At 39.8% G+C, this 22,699-nt stretch overlaps 1 protein-coding gene across 1 annotated transcript; it reads right to left on the minus strand.

Annotated features, from left to right (window-relative positions):
- Nucleotides 1-6,735: 6,735 nt before the first annotated feature.
- On the minus strand, nucleotides 6,736-15,928 carry gata2b (GATA binding protein 2b). Its single transcript, XM_034223895.1, is given in 11 exon segments — nucleotides 6,736-8,797; nucleotides 9,718-9,843; nucleotides 12,317-12,334; nucleotides 12,336-12,383; nucleotides 12,385-12,464; nucleotides 13,957-14,382; nucleotides 14,385-14,483; nucleotides 14,486-14,521; nucleotides 15,136-15,298; nucleotides 15,300-15,335; nucleotides 15,337-15,928. Coding segments are annotated over 11 exon segments (1,338 nt in total). The 5' UTR covers nucleotides 15,364-15,928; the 3' UTR covers nucleotides 6,736-8,518.
- Nucleotides 15,929-22,699: the final 6,771 nt, after the last annotated feature.

A 22,699-nucleotide genomic window follows, 5' to 3' on the forward strand; every position in this document is an offset into this window, starting at 1 on the left:
CTGCTCTCAAATAATGAACACTTTCTTGTAGTTTTCTTAGAGACCTCCTGATGGGGAAATGTAAAGCAGGAAATATGTTGTTGTTACAGTCTAGGGCTTAGTAACACTGGTTTACAAAGTGTCTGAGGCTCTCATAGTCATGCGAGTGTAACAAGGTACTGCGTAGATGTAATTTATAGGCGGTGATGAGTGGAGAAAGGGAGTAGGGTGAGGTTTCAGAACATGGACTAGTAACCTCACAGCGTCACTCAATCCACAGCGATTGTGCCGCAGCTCATTGGCTGCGTTGTCACGGCAATTTGAGCGGTATTGTACTCTTATGTGGCTCGGGGCAGTGGTTCATGAAGGAAGTATTTTATTAAATGACAATAAAAGTACAATAAGAGGGTGTAAGCGAGCGGTTTGATCATGTTTATTTCACAAAAGATCCAGTTTAGAGGAGACGTGGATTTTCTTACTCTCTGTGCACTTGAGTCTGGGCGGGATGACTGTGTGAAAATCTCAGGATGAATATCTGTGTTCACATGATAGACGTGTGGCTGTAACTCACACTAGGGCCTCTGTTTTCTTCAGTTTTATGTTATACAAAACAGTAGAACAATTTCTTATTTGTATATTGTCCGGTCATTGTTTGACATTGGATGCCGTGCGGGTGATTGTCTATGATTGTAGAGTCTCTCAATGATGTAACTGGCTAAGCTAGAGCCCACATTGGCTCCAGGACCCTCTCAATGGCCCAGGTCTGCCGTCTGCACAATAAAAACATTGTACTGAAGCCGGTCTCGAGACCCCCATCTATCTCTGGTTGTGGTGTCGCGGCACAACGTGCTATCTAACCAGCTCATCAGCAGGTCGGGAGAACAAACCCAAAAAAGGACTTGATTAGATGTCTCTATTAGATTAGATGTATGTGAAAAGCTTCAGTTTCACTGAGTTGTGAAGAATGATGAGGAAAGAGTACAAAATCCTGATATTAGTATGTTTCAGGAGCTGACAACCTCCACAATTTACCTTTGTTTTTTCACTTTACCGCTGTCTCTTATATGACGTTAATCACCTCAAATGTTTTTAATTTAAGGGTTTTGCTTTTTGCTATATTATTTTCCACAAAGTGTTCACTGATGATTAATTAAAAGATTCTACGATATCTGTTTCTTGGAAAATATCGACTTTTAGCATCTTAAACATGATTCTTTTCTCATGCTAATATTTAGGCACTGGAAGCACTTGTTCATCAGTTCAACATAGTCCAGGTCCTGCGTTTGTACACTCACCGTTTATTTAAATAAAAAACACTTTTCTTCAGTTTCAGAACTATGTTCAATCAAAACAAGCATGCACACTAAAGTTGCACTTTTCAGATTCTTGAAATGTATTGAAATATGTTAGTGTCCCCTTATCTGGGCAAGCAAAAACACTGACGGATCAATATACAAGAGAACTAAATAGTTCAGTTTGCTCAAATTAATTGAGTCTTTATTTGGGAAAGATTTCTTACAAAATATACTGCACTCTTTTTTCCACTCAAATATTATTCAATTCATTTGTTTAAGGAAAATAAGAGAGACTAAATGACTATACAGTGTTAAAATGGAGATGTTTTGCAGTTCACAATCCATCCCTTTAGCCCCAAGTGGCCTCATTAGATCTCAGACACCTGTCTGTCTATGAGCGAGTGACTGGTTAATGGGGTTAAACTGTTTAGGAAACACACATTGTCTACTGGCTCATTGAGTTGTAGCAGCTGCAAATGCCTGCAGTGATTTCTGTCTGAGCAAAACGGCTCTTCTGCGAGTGACAAAACAGCCTCACTCTATCAGCGCTGTATAAAGGACAATACAACAGGGTGTTGTGGCCGCCGTAACAATAGCACTGAAATTAAAGATGTCAAGAAGCTGGTGGAGGCCGTGTGGAAATGGTTACAGAGGGTTGTGGTGGGATGGCAGAAGGGGGGGGGGGTTCTGCTGGGTTGTATAGAGCACTAACAGCAGCAGAAGCTACAGGTGAGGCGGATTCATGTCTCCAGTTTCTCTTGGCCCAATTTCCTCCCCTTGCCCCATCTAAGTGTGTGAAAGTTGTGTTGTTAGGTGCATCTCCTCATATTTAGTAAACAGTAAATATTGCTCTGATGAGATAACTTGTATGTTTTGATAATAAAACCTGTGAAAATACTCATTTTTATGAGTTTAAAAGTTCTAGGAAAGAATAAGTTGATAAATGTATCAAAGGGTGATGGAAGAGTTAAAAAGGCACAGCACACAAATTATAAAAAGAGAAAACCAATAAAAAAAATAGAGGAAATGAAAAGCAGCTTGATGCTGGAGGATGATAGGAGGTGCAGTCGTCAAAAAGGCAATCGGTTCAAATAAAAAAAAAGTTGAAGTGAGAAGAAGGAAAGATGTGAGGGACAAGAGGGAGATAGCAGCACACGTGTCACGTCGGGATACCTTTGCGATCAGTCTTATGAGGAAGAATCAGAGCTTTATGGATCTGTGTGTGTGCGGGTGCATGCGTGTGCTGGTTTGCATATTTAGCTCATTATCAGTTTTGACTGCAGTTATTTCCTGCGTGTGTGAGATATCAGAGCTGTGATCTGCCTGGGGGAAGTGAGTGCTGTGAAGAAAATGCTGGAGTTGCAACATATGAGCTGTTTGCTGTGAATGGGTTCAATACTGCTGTTCAGCTCTACTCACGACAACCTGATTACTTAAATCAACAAACACGAACCCCTACACAGTCTTCTTTCTTTTACGAACGTGCTGTTATTTCTCTCACAACTTCCCTTGTTCGTCTGTTGTCCTGAACGACCATCTTAGTGTGTATAAAAGAATGCCTTCAATGAGAGACTAAAAACATTTGCATTGTTATCACTATTTGTACAGTTCACTGCATCTAGCCCTTCTCTAAAAGTCCAACCCACCTTTTTATCAAAATGTTCAAAAAAACACTTGGAAGGTGGTGTGTTGAATAAGACAAACATCACATAGTGCAATGGAACACACTTGAATACATCTAGACATACATACATAGAACATATTAATTAAATGTCCACTATAACTTCTGTTCTTCTGAAAAGCTGTTTGTACCCTTGCCAAAACCAGCTGTTATCTCGATGCAGTCGACTCCAAATGTTCGCATAAGAGTATTTGATAGAAACGGCATATTATTTGAAATGTTCTAAATTTGTATGCAAACTTGACTTATGAAAGCTGGCCTTTAGCCCCACCTACAAATGTGGACATCTGCAAAAGGTGCACTTTTTGCTTCCCACATGGTCTTATGACACATCGCACAGAGTTTGTTTCTAGCTAATCCTGGTAACCAGACATATATGGGCCAGGGTAGGTGCAACGTACCTGAGAGATTGTGTCCCTCCTTCCCTCTATCCAGCCCTCCCGGCCTAGATACCCCGCCTCTCAGATTTCCTGAGGGCTGATCCCTGGGCTTTTTGTCAACTGTGTTATAAGATAGTGGGGCCCAGACGCCCAGTCCCAGGGGCCCTAACACGGGCCCAATGCCTACAGTGTAGCTCTGTGGGGCCGATGTATTTCTGCCTCCCTCGCTCCTGGAACCTCCCTCCTGCTTTCATTGGTGCATTGGGCAGAAGAAAAGAGGTGATTGTTCGGAGACAAGAGGGATGAATTTGTCTGCCTCAGACAGGAGAAGAATGGCGGTTTGAAAGGGACTTGTCAGTGGTTGTGGATCGGGTGGTTGGTGTGTGTCCCACTTTTCAGAGAATCCACGTTGTGTCAGCATGTTGTCCCTTTTCTGCAGAGCCCGGTCTACAGTCATAGTGTGTGTGCCTGTGCTTAGTTAGTCTGCACATCTGTGTGTGTGTCTGGTTGCGTCACTGCCCCAGCATATTAACATGAGGACACTCGTGCCCAGATTACTCCTTTTTATCATAATTGATCCTAATAACTGTATCCTGTCCATGTCCATCTCCCTCTTCCTGTTTTGCTTGGTTTCTCTTAGAGGACACTTTATCTCAAACTGTGGTGTCTACATTATCTCTTATCTTAAGGAAACTACATTTCTGTGGCAAATCTCTATTGATGATGCAACTCAGTGAGAGTATGTCACTGTGTCTCTGTGGACATGAAAGTTTGTCATGTGTCGTTCATTTCTCCTCTGGGAGACAGATTATATCGTCTCTCTTTTGACTCTCCTCTTACTATTTTTTGTGCATGTTGGTCCTCAAGAGATCGCTTCAGAGACAACATGCTTTGCGTATCAAACCCAGATCTCACTGAAGCTCGTCCCACATGGCAGCAGAGTCCCATTGGTGCAGATTGGACACATCTCAAATAGTCCTTCAAGAGCGCAGTGTTGGACCATGTTTTTAAAAATGAAATTACGACATCACAAGTTTATTTTTGTCTGGATTAAAAAGGGAATAAAGGTCTAGAGACCCATTTCGTTTTGTTTTCAGGGTCATGCAGAGTTCTAGGTGGTGCAATGCTCCTTGACCCTTCTATAACACAGCAACCTTATTTTATAAAAAATAAGTCATTTATAGCTAACAAAATATATCAGATTTCCAGTAAGTACTTCCCTTTGAGGTTCAAGTTGCAGATGTACTTAGATATCAACAGTGTTAAGACAGATAATACAAACGTTTTCATGCACAGCGCCTGTTCTGAATGTATTGATAATACCAGTATGCAGGCCTGCTTGTGATGGATATAACAGTTTATGTACACTTTTCGATAGACTCAATAATAGTTGTGTAGTATAATAATTAGCTGCATGTTAAGTAATGGGGTTGGCGTCTACAAATCAAACGTTCAGTGGTTCGATCCCTAACCCCTGCAGTCAATATGTTGAAGTGTCCAAGACACCTAACCTCAAATTGTTTAGGGGACATGTTATATAATTATGTCACCGCTATACTCCGTGGTTCAGGGAAAAGAGACACATCACTACCAATCACAGCTGTTATTTAGAAGGAAAACAAGAACCATGTCAATATAAACAACATATAGGATCATTAACATGTTGCATGTTTAACTGATTTTGGGTCTGATTTTCTGAATTTAAATTTGTATAGACTAGCCCTGTAGTGCTAAAAGCTTAACTTGTGTTTGATCCTGTTTTCACCACTTCCTGTCTTTTAGTTCCGTTGATGCTCTTTGACGTGCATAACCGTAACTTCTGAGGATCCAGAGGTAATGTGGATGAGTTGTTTTCTCTTACTTTTGGTAGACCCTGGCTCCCTTCATCATTATTAGGCCTCTGAACTGGGTAAACTCTGCTCCTTCCCACTTTCATCTACTTTATCACTATCTCCCTGCTAACTCACTCCTCTGAAGTCTCTTCTGGCCTTGTTCTCGATTCCTTTAATTGAGTTTGGTAGAAAAACAAATGGTCTAAGGAGGGGGCGCTTGTGCAAATGTTAAAGCTGTAAATCTCCCTGGTTATTTAGGATGCCCACCCAGTCCCCAAACTCCTCCTTTTCAAAGTTCCTCAGAGAGGTTCACCACGAAAAGACACTTGGCTGCTTTTTATCTCCTCTTTACGGGGGAAATCTCATTCTGTTATATCGTCTGGGAGGACATGACATTTTAAAAGGGTCTGTGAATAAGTCTGAGTGCGGTGTGGGGGGGCCTGGGAGAATGACAGAGTAAGTGCTTCCAGGGTGAAAGGTCAGGGAAGTCTTGAGAGGAGGCTGCATGCTGCACTTGGGTTGACCCGTTACTGTGTGTCATCTCAAGGCCCACAGCCTCAGGGCAGACACAAGCATCGGCCTTCGGACTCAAATCTTCATCACAACACAAGAATGGAACTCTTTGAGATCATTTTTGTTAGTTTAAAAAAAAAAATGTTTTACCTTTTTTACCAATTACCTGTATTACTGAGGACCTATTTCCATATTATATCACTTATTATTTACCACCACAACATTTTTAATTCACTCTTTAAACCAGCTTGAGATAGTTACCTTTTATAACATTGAATTTGTGTTATATGTGTCATAGTTTCACTCATGTTGTGTGTTACTACAGTTAAAAAATATGACATAATTTAAAAGGTTTTTCACTGCACTGCCACACAATGATAATCGTGACAACCAACTCTATGTGATGCTCACTGTGATTCATTCTTTCAAGATAGTTTGTAGCGTAATGTGTATGACAATGACAGGAACTGATGTAAAAGAGGAAACCTACATTTAGGTTGTAGGTTAATCTCATAACAAAAAGGGAAAGTGGTCAGTCTAAAATATAGGTCACACCGTTAATAGGTTGTCAAAGGAAATGTCTTATGTCACAATAACAATAGCATTATGTAACAGATGATGAGAAGGTCAATTTCGTAAGACTATTATCCAATGAGCAGATGCAACTGGTTAAGTAATTGTGGGAGAACATATGGCTCAACCTGCTCAATTTCTGTCAACAACACTAATCTCCACTGCTCAGTGAAGTCACCTGTTTATCAGAAAATTGTGGTTCAGGTCAACATGGGTTACAACGGTTACATTTAATTAATTACTACTTTTGTATTGAAAATTATTGAAAAGGTTGTTCTGAAAGGAGAGGATACAAATGACTTATTATGCATCAAACTACATTTTGAATGCGAACAAAGCCCCTCCATGTACAGTATCGGTCAGACAATAAACATGAGTCTTTGTTAGTTTGATAACTACCATAGCAGTATTTGTTAAGGAAGATGTTGCAGTAGAAGTTTGTATAAACCCTCCAAAAGAAAATAAGTATTCTCAGTCATCACTGCAAGTTGTATATGGTTTCTTTATTATCAACAGTAAGCAATGGCAACCAGGTTTTTTAGCTTTTTGTGACAGGAAGCAAACAGTAAGCATGGATACTCTGACTCTAGCAGTGTGGTAGAAGAGTAGATCAAAGGAATGATATACTGATAGACTAATAGAAAGTTGTACAATACATAGTTTATTTCCCTCGTTCAGCTGCAAAGGTGTTCTTTACATTAGCACCGCCTGAAGGTAGAGTGGTTTATACCCCAAGAACTCTTAGAGGAATAGGCTGACATTTTGTGAGCTATGCTTGAATATGTTCATGCCGACCTTTCAATGGAAATGTTCACACCACTCTCGTGTCTGCACGGTTAATATGTATCGAGAGCCAGCAGGCAGTTTGATTAGCTCATGAAGACTGGAAAGAGCTAGCAGGCAGCTTTAAAAAAATATATGACTAAATCCATCATAAAGCACCTCCGAATTGTATGTGTTTCATTCATGCAAAAACAAAGTTTAAATGCATTGCCTTTTGGTTTTATGGAGGCCTATATGTTGGTTTACTTCTTGGTCCCGGCACAGTCACTTTTGGGCTTTAGCTATAAGTCTATAAGAAGTTATAGATTGTTGTTGTTGCATTGTTTTACCTTTGGACAGAGACAAACAGGATTATTTCCTGTTTTCAGTCTTTATGCTAAGCTAACCAGCTGCTGGTTGTCGTTTCATATTTACCGTGCAAAATGAGAGTGATGTCAACCTTCTTTACGTGCAAGAAAGCCTATAAGCATATTTCTCAAAATAGACTTCAAAAGAGATGTATAGAAAGATAGAGATCATTTGATGCACAGAATATAAACTGAAGATAATGGTAAATGAAAAAAATAGGTGTTACTGACATTAAACTAATGGTGCCTTCATGAAGAGGGTTATTTGAATGTTTTCGGCATGGTAGCTTGCTCTAGTATGACATGTAGGAGATCAAAATTAGCCTAATACATTTCTGTATATGTTCTTACTATGAATACTTAATTATTCATCATTGAATAGAAGGAGCAGATGAAATAATAAACTTGATATTTTTATTTCTTACATATAAATGTTGACCAGCTCAAAGAAAGCGCTTCAGCTAAAAATATATTCATAACTGGGATAACAGTATCCATATTATGCTTCAGGGGATATAGTAATAGAAAGAAAATCAGTGAAAATAAATTATCTGAATAACAATAATAATTATAATAACAATAATTATAATAAACAGTGTCAAATTAGTATTCATAAACATTTGTTGTTTGCTTTCTTTTTTTGTGAAAATTCCTTTAAAACTGTCCATAAGCAAAAAAATCCAGCATATTATCATTTCATGTTTCAAAGGTGATTTCCCTTACTGGGAAGTCCCCTCCGTTCTTACACATTTACAATATTCACAGTTAATATAAACCTGTTGGGCACATACTGAGCCACACTGCAGTCAGCCCGGCTGTCAGTGCGGACAAAACTATGATGTGCAACAACACTTCTGTGTTTACACGTGCCTGGCATACGGCAAGCAGACACCTCCTCTCTGTCTTCCTCCATCAAAATAGGTACCTACTGTATAGTTAAGAAGTAAAAAGGTCATTTACTCCCCCGATACATCTGCTCTCCAAAATACCATGGCGTAATCAATCAAGAGACAATCAGGATGCAGACACACAAACTGCATGTTGCTAACATTATACACACTGTCCTCTAGTGAGACCCTCCTCTCCGCTCACAACCATCTCAGGTTCCCCCAGCGTTCCTACATGTTGACCCCTCTCAGCCCATGGCCGTCACCATGTTAGAGTGGTGCGGGTGCCCGAAGGAGTGGTGTATGGGGGTGGGCGTGGGAAGCATGTGTCCAGCGTGGCTGAAAGGCGCTAGGTGGCTCATGGACATGTGTCCGGCCAGAGAGCTGAAGGGAGAGCTCTTGTCGTGCAGGCTTTTGGAAAACTCCTCGTAGCTGTCGCAGCCCCGTCTGCTTTTTTTGGATTTGTTGGACATTTTCCGGTTGCGTGTCTGTATTCCCTCCTTTTTCATGGTCATAGGCCGGTTCACCTGTGTAGAGAGGGAGAAGTGAAGGAGTGAGTGGTGTTGTAAGGTTTCGAGGGAAAGTTCAAATCCATCCAATTGTACATTTTATAGATTTTTTTAAATATCTGAGTTATTTTGTTGTTCTTGAAGGAAAACCAATATCTATATTTTTGTTATCTATGTCAACAAATACCAAGAAAAGACAAAATCCAACTATGTATGAGTCCCTCTCTTGCTTTCCGACTTCCTCTAGTCATTCTTTAAAATTGGGTTACAAGTATGCAGTATCTTTTCAAATATTATAAAGTGTAAGTTTTGTCCAAAAACAGCTTGGTACTGTAGTTTGTAGCAAACGTGACTCAAAAAGGATTAAATAGTGCAATTGTGGGCACTACTTTGAGCTGCAGATTGATACATATTTGGTGCTCTATAAAGCATAGAATGGTGTGTGTGTAACTGTGGCGCTCATGGGTGTGTTTTTTGTTGTTTTTATAGTTTTTGGTCTGGAAATAGAATTATAGCAGGCTTTGGATGCATAAAGATTTATTTATTTTTTAGTATTTGATAAAGGATTTGTTTACAATAGGAAAAATATGAAATCCTCACATTCATTCGTACATCTACATCTATTTTAATGCCTCCAGCTCTAATGCTATTCATATGGACCCTAATGGCAGTCCCTCTCAACAACAGTCCCACCATTGTGACCCTCAAGGGGATTACGCCTACCATGGAAACAATAAAGCACAAAGAAAGAAAACACCAACGAGTCCGCAACAGTGTCTGAGAGTAAAACAGCCTCCCCTCTCTCCCTCTCTCTCCCTCTCTCTCCCTCTCGTTTCTGCCTCTCTTATCCTTCAACAATCAGTGTGACCTGCCTGCCTACTTCCCTTCTATTTGACCCTGACAGGACCCAACTTTGCGATCAGCAGTCAAAGACTTACGTTATGCAGTTTATAGTAGAGGCCGCAGGCATTGCACACTGGGTCTCCATTTGCATTGCGTCGCCAGAGTGTGGTGGTGGTCGTCTGGCAGTTAGCACAACAGGTGCCTGCTCGTCTGGCAGCAGACTGTGGAAAGATTCAAGCTTTGATTAGAGCTCAACCGAACAAGAGACACAGCGAGGTTCACTTCAAGAATACATGCATTGTACAGAATGTGCAATGTATTGGACAAGAACATTTTATAACATTAGGGACACAAATTATAGTTATAAATATATTTGTTTTTATTATTATTATTCATTGTTGGACCATTACAATTTCCCAGATAAAATGGTTTTCCAATGTGGTGCTATCATAAACTGGTACAAAACTGAAAATATTTACATGTGAGAAGCCGAAACCAATACATCTTAAACGATTAATTTATTTTTACAATAGTTGCTACAGTAATTCATTTTACTGTGGAGTGTCACATCACTAATCAATCCAATCAAATTGTTGATTTAAAGACATTGAGTTTGTGGGAGAGAGTAGATTTCAAATCAATTAATTTACATTCAGACAGCTCTCAGTATAGTGTCCTGTTTAAAGATGCTGAGAGGAGTCCTAACTGCCGGAGGGTTTTTTAAGGGGAATATACACCTTATTATTTGATGCTTTAATTGAGTTAGGTCTAATTTCCAGGAATTTACAAGATAATTAATCTGAGTCAAAATGTTCTAATCAATGTATTATCTTACAAAACATGAAATAACCTAGATATTGTTATAATCACTATCCCAAAGGGTTTGGTTTCTCTGAAACGCAAGTGCCCAGTCTTAGGTCAAACCTCAGCTTCCATAACTTTCCCAATCCCCTTTTTTTCAAAATGATTAACTAAGCTGTGCTTTCTCTGTTATGGACAGAGAGCTTGACCACTATGAGGGGAGGTCTGAGCCTATAGTTAGGAGGCCGCAGCAGGAAGCAGGCGCTGGCCCCGCTGCTTTATCTGGATCGGTCAGATATCCGGATAGGAAACCACCTGCAGGGCTGCGCTGACGCACAGACTCTGCAGCCTGCGAGCTCCAGCCGAGCCGCACGGAAACAGGCCTGATATATGGCTGTAGTATATGCTATTAGAGCTAACAGACACTGGAATAAAACGCTCGTATATTTTGTGTTGGACACTCAGCTGTTTGCATTCACGGTCTGCAGGTCAGCATCGATAGATTTATAAATGCTTCTCGCAGCGATGTAGACTCACATCATCAGCATGCGTCAACAACTCCGGTCGAGTGAATACAAAAAAACGATGTTCTCAAACTAATCGTTAAGGTTGATCTTAAATTATGATAACACTATTCGCAAAATAATGTTGTTTTTTTTTCGGGTAGTCTTAATCCTTTTTAACTGGTGCCTTTCTCGATTGACCGTTTTCTCCCTGAGTGAGTATAGCGCACTTTGGTGCGTCTGCACATCAGATTATAAATGAGTACCAAACGCTGCTTTTCTTATTGTTGTCTCGTCTATTCCAACTCCATTTGTCCAGAATTCCTTCATAGTATTATCATTTTTTAAACCATTTCCATAAGTCCCCTTTTTAAAGGTCTGATGGCCCACTGCACAATATTAAAGGCTAAACACAAAATACACTGATTTGATGATCAGTGTGTTTTCAAAGCTGCCACTTAGGCCTACTGCACATGGTTACAGTGCTGCATATTATTTCGAAATATTATGAGAATGATCAAAAAGTAGGAATAATTATTTTATTTAGTCTATTATTTTCCCCAAGGTCCAAACCATGTCAAAATGATCATGCAACAACATGCATTTAAATAGTTATTTTGCTTCATGCATGACTTTAAGGTATTTCATTACAACAGATTTCCAACAATGTTTCCAACAATGTGACTCCCCGAACTATGTATTGCATCGGCTTACTGTATGTGTTTAAAAGTTGAAAAGTTCTTCAGAATGATATGACCTGAGCTGTCAGACCTACTCCCAGCAACACTGATATTTGAATCAGTTCATAATGGAAAATAACTCAAAAACTGCTCTGGCAAAAAAGAAAAATCCAAAATGTCCCTTTTGTGACTATAAAAACAGCCCTGTGGCTGTGTCCAACTTTGTTACAACGTATTTTCACCAATACAAAGGTTTATTTTAACCAAACTTTAAGTAACATTTAATCACTCAGTTTATTTAAAAATGTGAACATTCAAATTTGCAGTGAGTGGTTTACACTGGAGCCATACTGACTTAATCAACTCGCCCTACAAATAATAAACAAAAAAACCTGAACACAGCAGCAATATGAGCACAAGCTGTCAGCGAGGCCCTGTGTGCTTTCCAGGGATGCAGAGCTGGCCCTGCTATCAATGACATATCAGAAGTAGCAGTAATAATGATAAGAGAAACAACACAGATAGTCCCTCTCTACTAACAGCACGAGCACGTAAGGGCAAGAGGTGAGCGAGAAGCACAATTCCTGGAAACTGTTTGGGAAAATATAACTTTCCTGGAATTGTACCTCCTCCCCCTCTCCCTCCTTCTTACACTCTTTTATTTACTGCCACCAACACACACACACAAAACACACACTGATGGGACTCACCAGTCGTCGTTTGGGTTTGGATGAGTGGTCTGTTCTGGCCATTCATCTTGTGGTACAGCCCGCAGGCCGTTGCACAGGTAGTGCCCGGTGCTGTCCCGTCTCCACAGAGGTGTAGAGGTGGCTCCGCAGTTCACACACTCACGCCCCTCTGAAGAAGAATACACAGTGATGTCTGTGAAATCAAATGTATATCTGACTGATTACAAATTCCATTATAGGTTAAATACAATGATTTTGAGTATGGGCATGGATCTTAACTATAGGTAATTCTCTTTTCTAACTAATGTTTACATTCTCCCCCTCCATAAGTTATGTGTGCATGCATGCGGGCACATTAGATTTCAACAAAGCACCTTCAACACCTTCAATGATAGTCCATATTTTGTTTTAACTCCAATGACTCTGTGTTTTATTGAGAGTGAGGAGAAAGCAATGGTGTCTGAATTTAATCTGTTAGAGTTGTGCCTTATCAGAAGTACAAAACAGCTAAAAGTTGAAGAAGACTTTGCTGTACAATCAGTAAATATATTTCAACTGTGCTGCAAAACCTCTATTTCTTAAACATCAAGTTCACAACAAAGCTTCATTTCATTTACACAAGTACATTTAAGAACAGCAAGCATCATATGACCTATAGTAAAGTCATAAACCTATACACTTTGCAGCAGTTAATACCTCAGCTGTTATTTTTCTTTTAAAACAAGCTGTTAAAAAGTGAGTTTATGTTATCCTGCGTTTATCTCAAACTAAACTCAATCAGGCTGGGAGACTCCTGTCTGTAATCGAAGTAGAATCAGGACAATGTATTAATGTCTTATGTAACAGAGAAGCGACTCCTAGCCTAAATACTGAGGTTCTTGGCTCTGTGCGCTGTGGATCTTCCTTTCACACCTCTGGGCTGGTTCCAGCTCGCTCTCTGCTGCAGCCCAGCTCAGGCGTAATTACACAGTTACGGTTAACAAAGAGGATTATCAAGTGGCTTTGTGTTAGAGGACTGTGGAGTGCAGGCTAAGGCCCTCTGCACACATTTATTAAAAAAATAAATATAAATCATTTTTATTTATTATTTATCTAAATCAATCCTAAATCAGCTTGTTGGTGCTATGCAAAGCCTGCACATAGCTGGTTTGTTTAACATCATACAGGATAAATCAACAGAAAATTAATCCGGTTACACTTTGAATACATTAAATTGCTTAAATTGGATGTTTAGAATTTTAAACAATGAATGATTTGTTATAAACTGGAGAATATCCGATGACAAAAAAATCTTCTCATTGGAGGTTTTGTTTTGATTGGTAAATGTACTTCCTTTGCATAATTAACATTTAATTGTCTTTGTGATAATTGTATTGTAAATAATCATTTTTTATGAATATTTACAGATTACATTTTTGATTTATAAAACCAAACGATGCATTGCTGCATACAAAATAAACTTTGCACCATGGTATTTTAGAAATTCAAGAAGTTTCATTGTAACTGTACTTTAATTTAATTGCCAGCGACTATAGCACAGCAGAACAATGATAAGATCTTTGAATAAACTCGAACGCAGCTCCTAGATCCAAATACTGTCTTAATATTTTCCTGATGTCATGTATTTTTATTTTACTATTCTGTCTTTGCAGGGGACTCACCGGTGCAGGATCGTGTTTTGCCTTTGTTCCTGGAGAAGCTGGAGGATGCTCCCAGCAGACTGCTGGGGTGAAACAGGCTGCTGCCGTACTCATGCGCCGGGAGAGAGTAGGGATATGTGGGTATGGGGTGGTGGGTGGAGTGGTTCTGTGCGTTCATGGAGGCCAGGCTGTTCCTCAGCGGACTGCAGCCCTCCATCTTCATCCCCTCCGATAACGACATTTGGTATTTGATAGATTCCTTCTCGTCCATTCTGGAGGCCGGTGGAGACGCGGCCCCCGGGTCTGGTGATACGTCCTTAGGGGGAGTAGGGGGGAATGTGTACAGATGCGGGCTGGAGTGAGACGTCGGCGTTAACGAGGATGCGGAGACGGTGTTTGAGTTGCCTGCTGCCGGGTACACGGCAGAGAGACCCCCGGGGGATGCAGGACCCCGGGTGGTGCAGGCTGGGCTGTACTGAAGGGGCTCACCGGCCCAGGCTTGTGGTGGTGGGCAGAGAGGGCTGCTTTCCCTCCGTCCAGCCAGGAGATCCCGGGCTGTGGATGAGGTGAGGCCCGGTCAGACGAGCTGGAAAAAAGGAAAAACAGTTGTTTATTTATATGAGAGACGACGTGCTGATTTAGTGTATGGTGTTTGCATGTAAATGTGAGCAAACACTTGTTGATTCAATACACACACTGCGGTTTAAGCGGTCAGTAAAATAAAACTTAATTCACAAAGATAGACAATTAAACTAGTATTTCCTTATTTTAAATACGCATTTAACATAGTCCTAAATTGCACATATGCACATTTTTCGTAATGCCACTTTCATTTTTATTTTTCACTTGGGTGGATTCCTTAAAATGTTTGATTCCAAAACATGGAAATGGATGTTTATCAGACCTATATAGCAGTGTATTTATACATTACGTCAGATAAATGGTTAACATTTAATTAACGCTGAAACGGCACTCGTAATCTGATTGTGTTAAAAGTAGGCTACCCTACACAATACACATTTGAATTAAAAAAAGAAAACCCATTCAATTGTTTTCAGAATATAGGCCAACTCAAAACGCATTAGTTACAGTTGATAGTCTTCTATTTATTATTTTAAATATTAAAAAATAAATGAGTAGTTTATGTCTTGCAGCCTGTGCATTTGCTAACGTCGCGCCCTTGTGCTGCGGCTCACTCACCGTGCGCCTGGCTGTAGGTCACTCTGGCCCGGGCAGAGTTGTGGTAGTACGGGTTTCCCTGTGAGTCCAGGTGATTAAAGAAAACATCCACCTCGTCCGGAGGCAGGAGCTGGGCCGTGGGCTCCATGTAGTTGTGCCCCAGGCCGTGGTGGTGAGAGTCGGGGGTGTTGTCCGTTCAGCATCGCGTGTGATGCAATCCATCCGGGGCTGATCAGCAGCCACATCCATCTCTGTGGCTCTCTGTAGCGAGCTGTGCAGGGTAAACGAATATCCAGTGGGATGATCTAATATGTGTCCTTACGAGACTCTAAGTGTCCATTTACAGTTGGAGACTTTGTTTGTGTTCTCTTCTGACTTAAATTCCTCTCTTCTCCCGGACATCGAGTCGAGTTTGACACTGGAAACCTGCAAGAAGCATCAGATGTTACTATTTTAAATGCAGCAGTGTTGTGCAACCAGTTTTTTAAAAACGCCCTGCTCATGTGGTGCATGTGGTGAATGCAATTTAAGATTGTAAAAAAAACAGCCCACCCACCATAGTTACTATCACATCACTCACAGCCACAACCCAATACACCAGACCTGAATTTACACCTAATACGATGCTCCACTCATCATGAACAATAGAGTGAACAGGCTGTACCTTGCAGTGATATTTTATCCACAGCGTCCGATCAGCTCGCACCTATTGGAAAAACTATCCTCTTTTAGCTGCTGCGGGTCCTCTGCTGTACTCGGTTGGTGTTTGTCAGAGTAAACTCCGTCCACTGGGACTTAAAGCAACATGTATAACTGTGGCTGACAGCGCGGGGCAGGCTTGTCAAGCTCCTGGGCGGAGTCTCCATTAAAGCTTTGACTCAGCCAATGGCAAAGCACCTCTGCAAAACCTCAGAGGCGGTTCCACATACCAGAAAACCACTAAGAGGCTTTTCTAAAACTCAAGGATAGAGACATAGCCTGGCAAATATCGTCACCTTATTTTGGTTTATGATATTGAATGTTTTTCCGAAATATAATACTATTCAAATAGGCTGTATAACATTCCAAAGCTTATTTTCCCAAATCCCACTGGACTAGCTGTGACAATTTTTCATAATGGCACAACATGCAACCACAGAACAATTATTATACAAATAAATATAGGCTATATGTGGTATAATTTTCAAAGCAATTAACACAAACACACAGCATGCTATACCTGTCAGTAATACACGTCTTTAGGCATGTTTCTAGACTGCATGGAGATGCTTTAAGGACAATTCCATCAGTTTATTAAATGTTTGGGAATGTAAAATTCACCTATTAGTTGTTTAGGGTTAATATACCCACTTGTATTTAAATGAAGGGTGAGAGTGATTAGTTTCTGATTTCTGTTGGTCGAGTTCAATCTCTCTCTCTTCCCCTCGCGCGCATGATTGACAGACAATAATTGGAGAGGGGGCGCGTGCAGCCGACACTCCAGCCTGCTTGACGCCGTTTCATGACGTCAGTGCATTTTAGAGAGGGGAAGAAAAAAAACAGAATCAGGACATGAACTTTTTGTAGGGAGGGAGAGAGAGACGGGGGTTGCCCGGAGTCTGCTGCAGTCCCAGCGGATGAACTCGAGGAAGGACACTGATATTTACACTGTGCTGCAGCATTAATAATGTATCATAGCTGCATCCTACTGAATCTGCTGTGATTTCGAAGAACAGGCCAACAAGCGCTGCGTGGCAAACGACTGCCAAGGTGCACACTACCAATATATATTAGACCAAATTAGATTAGGTTAGAAAAATCAGTCAGCCCAAATCAAGATTTATTTTTTACAGTAAAGTTAATGAAATATGTGCATGAACAAAACAAACCAGCTTGCTGATATGCAACACTTTTTTAATTGGAGTTTAGATCACATTGAGAAATCCAACAGGTCCTGTTCAGAAATGTGATTAAGTTTAATTCATTTTTTGGCAAAATTACGCATGGCCAAACGTTTCTGAAAATGAAATGGGCTTACCAAAATAATACTGCTAATAAAAGTTATGATGCCTATTTTGCCAAGTAGACTACTAAAACTCACAAAACTGAGGATATTGACTTTGCTTCAGGTGAATCCAAGTGGATGTTTCATTTTCTTCTCTTCTTTTCCACCTTGCAGCTACACCACATTAAGAAGCGATCATAAGCCCTTTTCTATTTGTCCTTATGCTATGCGTATTAGTAGCCACTCTGATGTCTAAGAAATAAAAGTACTAATAATGAAGTTACAATGTTAAAGGGTTGTACAATAATAATTTAAAAAATCGAAACAAACCCAAAGTGTCTGTCTGTCTGTCTGTCTGTCTGTCTGTCTGTCTGTCTGTCTGTCTATCTCTATCTCTATCTATCTATCTTGGTGTTTTCTTATTGTTTTCTTATACGTACATTATTTATTTAAGTACAACTGCCCTTAATGCTGCATGGTGAGCAACAATGTAAATCATAATTATTATATTTAGATGAATCTGTTCTTTGTCAGATTACAACAATTTATTTCCAGCGGTATTAAGAGGAGATCTACCGTATAGTGTGAAGAAAGCGGAACACACTGGAGGGACAAGTGTGCAGCATTAGAGCTCATCAGCATGATAATGTGGAAATACATGCTTTGAGTGTGAGCCCTTTTGATCTGGCGTGGCGATAAAACCTTATCGGCGACGAACATCCACTTCCATTTTAGGATTTGACATTAATTCAATCCGCCTTTCTTTTTTTTACTGCTCTTTTTCTCACACGAGAGCAGGAGAAAGAGAGAGGTCGCAGGCCGATTCAGCTCTGAGAATCTCATTATAGGACTGCCGCTGAAAGGAAGTGGTTTTACCTCATAATAAAGATAAAATGAAATGTCACTATGGTATATTAGACAAAACGGGACAAAAGATAGCTTAAGTAATATAGACGTTTATTATTACAGTAGCCACTTGTATTTTAATGAAAGCAGAAATAAATATGAAATATGATTTATAATAGCCTATCTAGTATTTTTATTTTTTTGATATTATTGTATTTACACAAGGCTAGGACTTTTATTATTATTGTAACTAAGTGTATCACAATAATAATGTTCATGCACTGAGCTCCTTACTGACGTAGTGTGTGTGTGTGTGGTGTGTGTGTGTGTGTGTGTGTGTGTGTGTGTGTGTGTGTGTATGTGTGTGTGCGTGGTGTGTGTGTGCGTGGTGTGTGGTGTGTGTGTGTGTGTGTGTGTTGTGTGTGTGTGTGTGTGTGTGTGTGTGTGTGTGTGTGTGTGTGTGTGTGTGTGTGTGTGTGTGTGTGTGTGTGTGTGTGTGTGTGTGTGTGTGTGTGTGTGTGTTGTCGCTCCCCAGATTGAAAGAGAAATCCAATGCTGGTGAGATCCTTGGGTCCCACTGATTATAACCCATCCCGGGGTAATTTTTCATCGGTGCTGGCTAATCTTTGTTCTTTGTGAAGATAATAAATAGCCTAATCGTTATCAGCGAGCTGCTGAAGGTGTCGGGGAGAATGGGGGCTGATCGGCCCGGGGAATAGGCTCTAAAGTGCCGCGGAATAAATGGCATTTCTTATCTCTCTCTCCCAGATTATCGCCGCCTTTTCAAACTCGCACAACAAATACATCTAATGCAGGGAATGCATCATTTACTGGAGCAGATCTGTGTAAATGATAGATAGAAAGATTAGAGGGAGCGGGCATGGTGGGGGGGAGAGGATGGTTTTGGCTATTATTTACAAGTTTAATGTCCTGCATGTGCAAAGTCTTTATTCGATGTATTTAGACAGCATAAATACAGCTCGCTTATACCATTATTTTTTAAGGTTATCTGCGTGAGCCATCTGAGGGTTCCGGTTCTTTGTTGTGGATCTTATTTCTTTCATGTTGGATTTTACTGGATAAGAGTTAAACAGACGCAGCAGCTTATACCCAGGGAGAACAATATTTGAATAATGTTTTCATCTGTTGGAAATTTTGCAAATGCGAGAAAGCGTGATGAAACCACGGGTGTAAAGCGGGTTGGTTACTAACAGGCCATGATGGATTTGCTGGATATTTTAAACTCATATGCTAGGAGAAGTGTGATATTTAGTTTATTTTCATTTTTTTTTTTATCATGGAATAAATCTGGCAGCACGTTATTGTGCACTTGTAAATAGCCTAATAGTGAAGATGATTTGATAAAACCAATGACCAACATTTTCCAAAATTATATTTCATAATGCCAGCTCTTGTTTTATTTTTCAAAACCTCTAGACCAAAATGTACTTTTCAGAAAACTTGAATTTCCTTTTCTGGTTAGTCTTGAACAAAGGCACACATAAAGAGTTAAATAAAAGGTTAAACTGTATTTGCCTGCTTCACACAAAGATAAAAACATAAAGATGTCTTGTTGTGCACAAAGAAAGAGGAGTAGCCTTTTCATTGTAAGAATTGTGCATGTGTGGGGAGTGACCAGTTATGGCAGAAAAGGTATTTTCCATTATATACAAACTGGATGCTTAATAACTTGGCAGCTGCAGAAGCCCTGGGTGCTGCTGATGGTCTCCAGGGTAACAGAGATAACAGCACAGTCATTTTCCATATCTTACAGTCTATTATATTCAAGGATTAGTTCTCCTTCCCGAAAAGGTCAAACATAAAGTCAAGCAACCAGGAGTGCTCCTTCTACCCCTCCTCCTTCACCTATCAGTGACGGAGCATTTCCCATTTTCTTTATATTATCTAGTTAAACCAGTGTATTGACCTTTGCTGTCATGCTTTGATAGATGGAGACCTCCCACAGAAGACATCAAACTGCCCTGAGATTTCCTCTAATATTACGAGCACTCATGTGTTAGTGGTGAACAGCAATTTTTGATGGTTAACCATCACTTTGCACTTTAATTTCATTACTCCTGTTACACTTGTAAAATCCAAATTCCCTTACCTTATTCACTGTGACAGACATATTGATTTCCCTTGAAAACAGACAAACAAACAAAATAATATATTGTATAATAGCTAGACCAGTGCAAGGATGTGCTGTGCTTTCATATCATATCCAAAGATTTAGGATTTTCTGTGGTAGGGGTAGGGCCGAATTCACAAAACACCCATAAGACTAAGTAGACGTATGAGCATGCATGCCTTATGGCATTGATGCACCAAAGCATATAGTAAATATCTTATTAAAAAAAAAATACAAGAATAATATGTTTGAGAGCTGGTGATTCAATAAATCAAATCAACTCAGAGATGATAGTTTACTCATCTTTTTGTATGTGCTGATGAACTTACATATTTCAGCTGTCTCTGAGAATACTTCCACCAAAAAATAATATTTGTCTGACAATGTTTTTAATGGCACAATAAAATATTCACTAAATTAAAACATAAACAAAGCTGATTTCATGCCCATCTAAAGATAACCTTTAGAGTATGTAGAATAACCCCATCTAATTTTTTATTTTATTAGGGGCACACTCTGGACTTAATTATCTCAAAGGGTCTGAATATCTCTAAGGTTGTGGTGACTGATGTTGCACTCTCTGACCATTCCTGTGTTTTCTTTGAGAGCTCTATTTCTGTTCACAAAAATGTTCAAAAAGAGATATCCACAAAGCGATATTTAACTGAAAATACTAGAGAAATGTTTATTCAGAATTTTTCTTTCACACTTGCCCCTGCTAACATCTCAGTAAATGAGCTAGTAGATCATTTTAATTCAAAAATTAAAAATGTTATAGATGCCATTGCTCCAACTAAGGTAAAGGAAGTGTCTGGCAAGAAAATATCTCCATGGAGAAAGGCCATGACCGTGAAAACAGAAAAAAGAGAGTGTCGAAAAGCTGAACGTAGGTGGAAAAAAATAAATCTCCAGGTTCACTTTGAAATCTATAAAGAGAGACTTGGCCTTTATAATTTGGAATTGAAAAACGCACGACAGTCTTTCTTCTCTGACATCATTACCAAAAACAAAAACAATGCACGTGCAATGATTTTGCCTCCTTCTTCACTGACAAAATTCAGAAAATCAGACAAGCAGTCAGTGCCTCTGCATCAGTTACAGCAAATGTGTTGTCCCTATGTCCACCTAATATCAATTCAAACACCATGACACGATTCCATCAGATTAATGCTAAAAACCTAGAGGACATTATTCAACTTCTGAAATCCTCCTCCTGCTGCCTTGATATTATTCCAACAGGATTTTTCAAAGATGTTTTGCCTTGCATGGCCTCAGATCTACTTCATATAGTAAACAAGTCTCTTCACTCAGGTGTTTTTCCACAGGCCCTGAAAACTGCAGTCATTAAACCGCTCTTAAAAAATAATAATCTAGATGCTTCAGTAATGAACAATTACAGGCCCATTTCAAACCTGCCATTTCTAGGTAAAATCATTGAAAAAGTTGTTTTTCAACAGTTGAGTAATTTCTTGCATTTAAACAACTGTTTCGATGTGTTCCAGTCAGGCTTTAGTCCAAACCACAGCACTGAGACTGCTCTTGTAAAGGTCTTCAATGGCATCCACTTAAACACAGACAGTGGCAGAACTTCAGTGTTAGTATTATTAGATCTCAGTGCTGCGTTTGACACTGTTGACCACAACATATTACTCGACCGACTAGAAAACTGGGTGGGACTTTCGGAAACAGTTCTAAATTGGTTTGAATCCTACTTAAAGGACAGAAAAAACGTTGTTTCTATAGGTAAATACACATCTGAGTTGACAAATATGACATGTGGGGTACCTCAAGGCTCCATCTTGGGGCCTCTTCTCTTTAACATCTACATGCTGGCTCAGATAATGAAAAACAACAAAATAAGTTACCATAGCTATGCGGATGACACACACATTTACATAACAATTTCACCAGGAGACTATATGCTCCAATTCAAACACTGAGTAAGTGCATTGAACAAATCAATGACTGGATGTGTCAGAACTTTCTCCAATTAAACGAAGAGAAAACTGAGGTAATGGTTTTTGGAGCCAAGGCAGAACGTATAAAAGTTAGCGCTGAGCTTCAGCCTGCAATGTTCAAAACAACAGATAAAGCCAGAAATCTAGGTGTAGTCATGGACTCTGACCTGAGTTTCAACAGTCACATTAAAACAGTTACTAAATCAGCCTACTATCACCTAAAGAATATATCTAGGATTAAAAGACTAATGTCACAGCAGGATTTGGAAAAACTTGTCCATGCTTTTATCTTCAGTAGACTCGACTACTGCAATGGTGTCTTCACAGGTCTCACTAAAACATCTATTAGAAAGCTGCAGCTAATTCAGAACGCCGCTGCTCGAGTCCTCACTAACACTAAGAAAGTGGATCACATCACTCCAGTTCTGAAGTCTTTACACTGGCTTCCTGTGTGTCAAAGAATAGATTTCAAAATACTGCTGCTGGTTTATAAAGCTTTGAATGGTTTAGGCCCAAAATACATTTCTGACCTCCTGCTAAATTATGAACCATCCAGATCTCTCAGGTCTTCAGGGACTGGTCAGCTTTCTGTCCCCAGTCAGAACTAAACATGAAAAAGCAGTGTTCAGTTATTATGCTCCAAATATCTGGAACAAACTCCCAGAA

This window comes from Gymnodraco acuticeps, unplaced genomic scaffold (genome assembly GCF_902827175.1).
Source record: "Gymnodraco acuticeps unplaced genomic scaffold, fGymAcu1.1, whole genome shotgun sequence".
Classification (NCBI taxonomy): Eukaryota; Metazoa; Chordata; class Actinopteri; order Perciformes; family Bathydraconidae; genus Gymnodraco; species Gymnodraco acuticeps.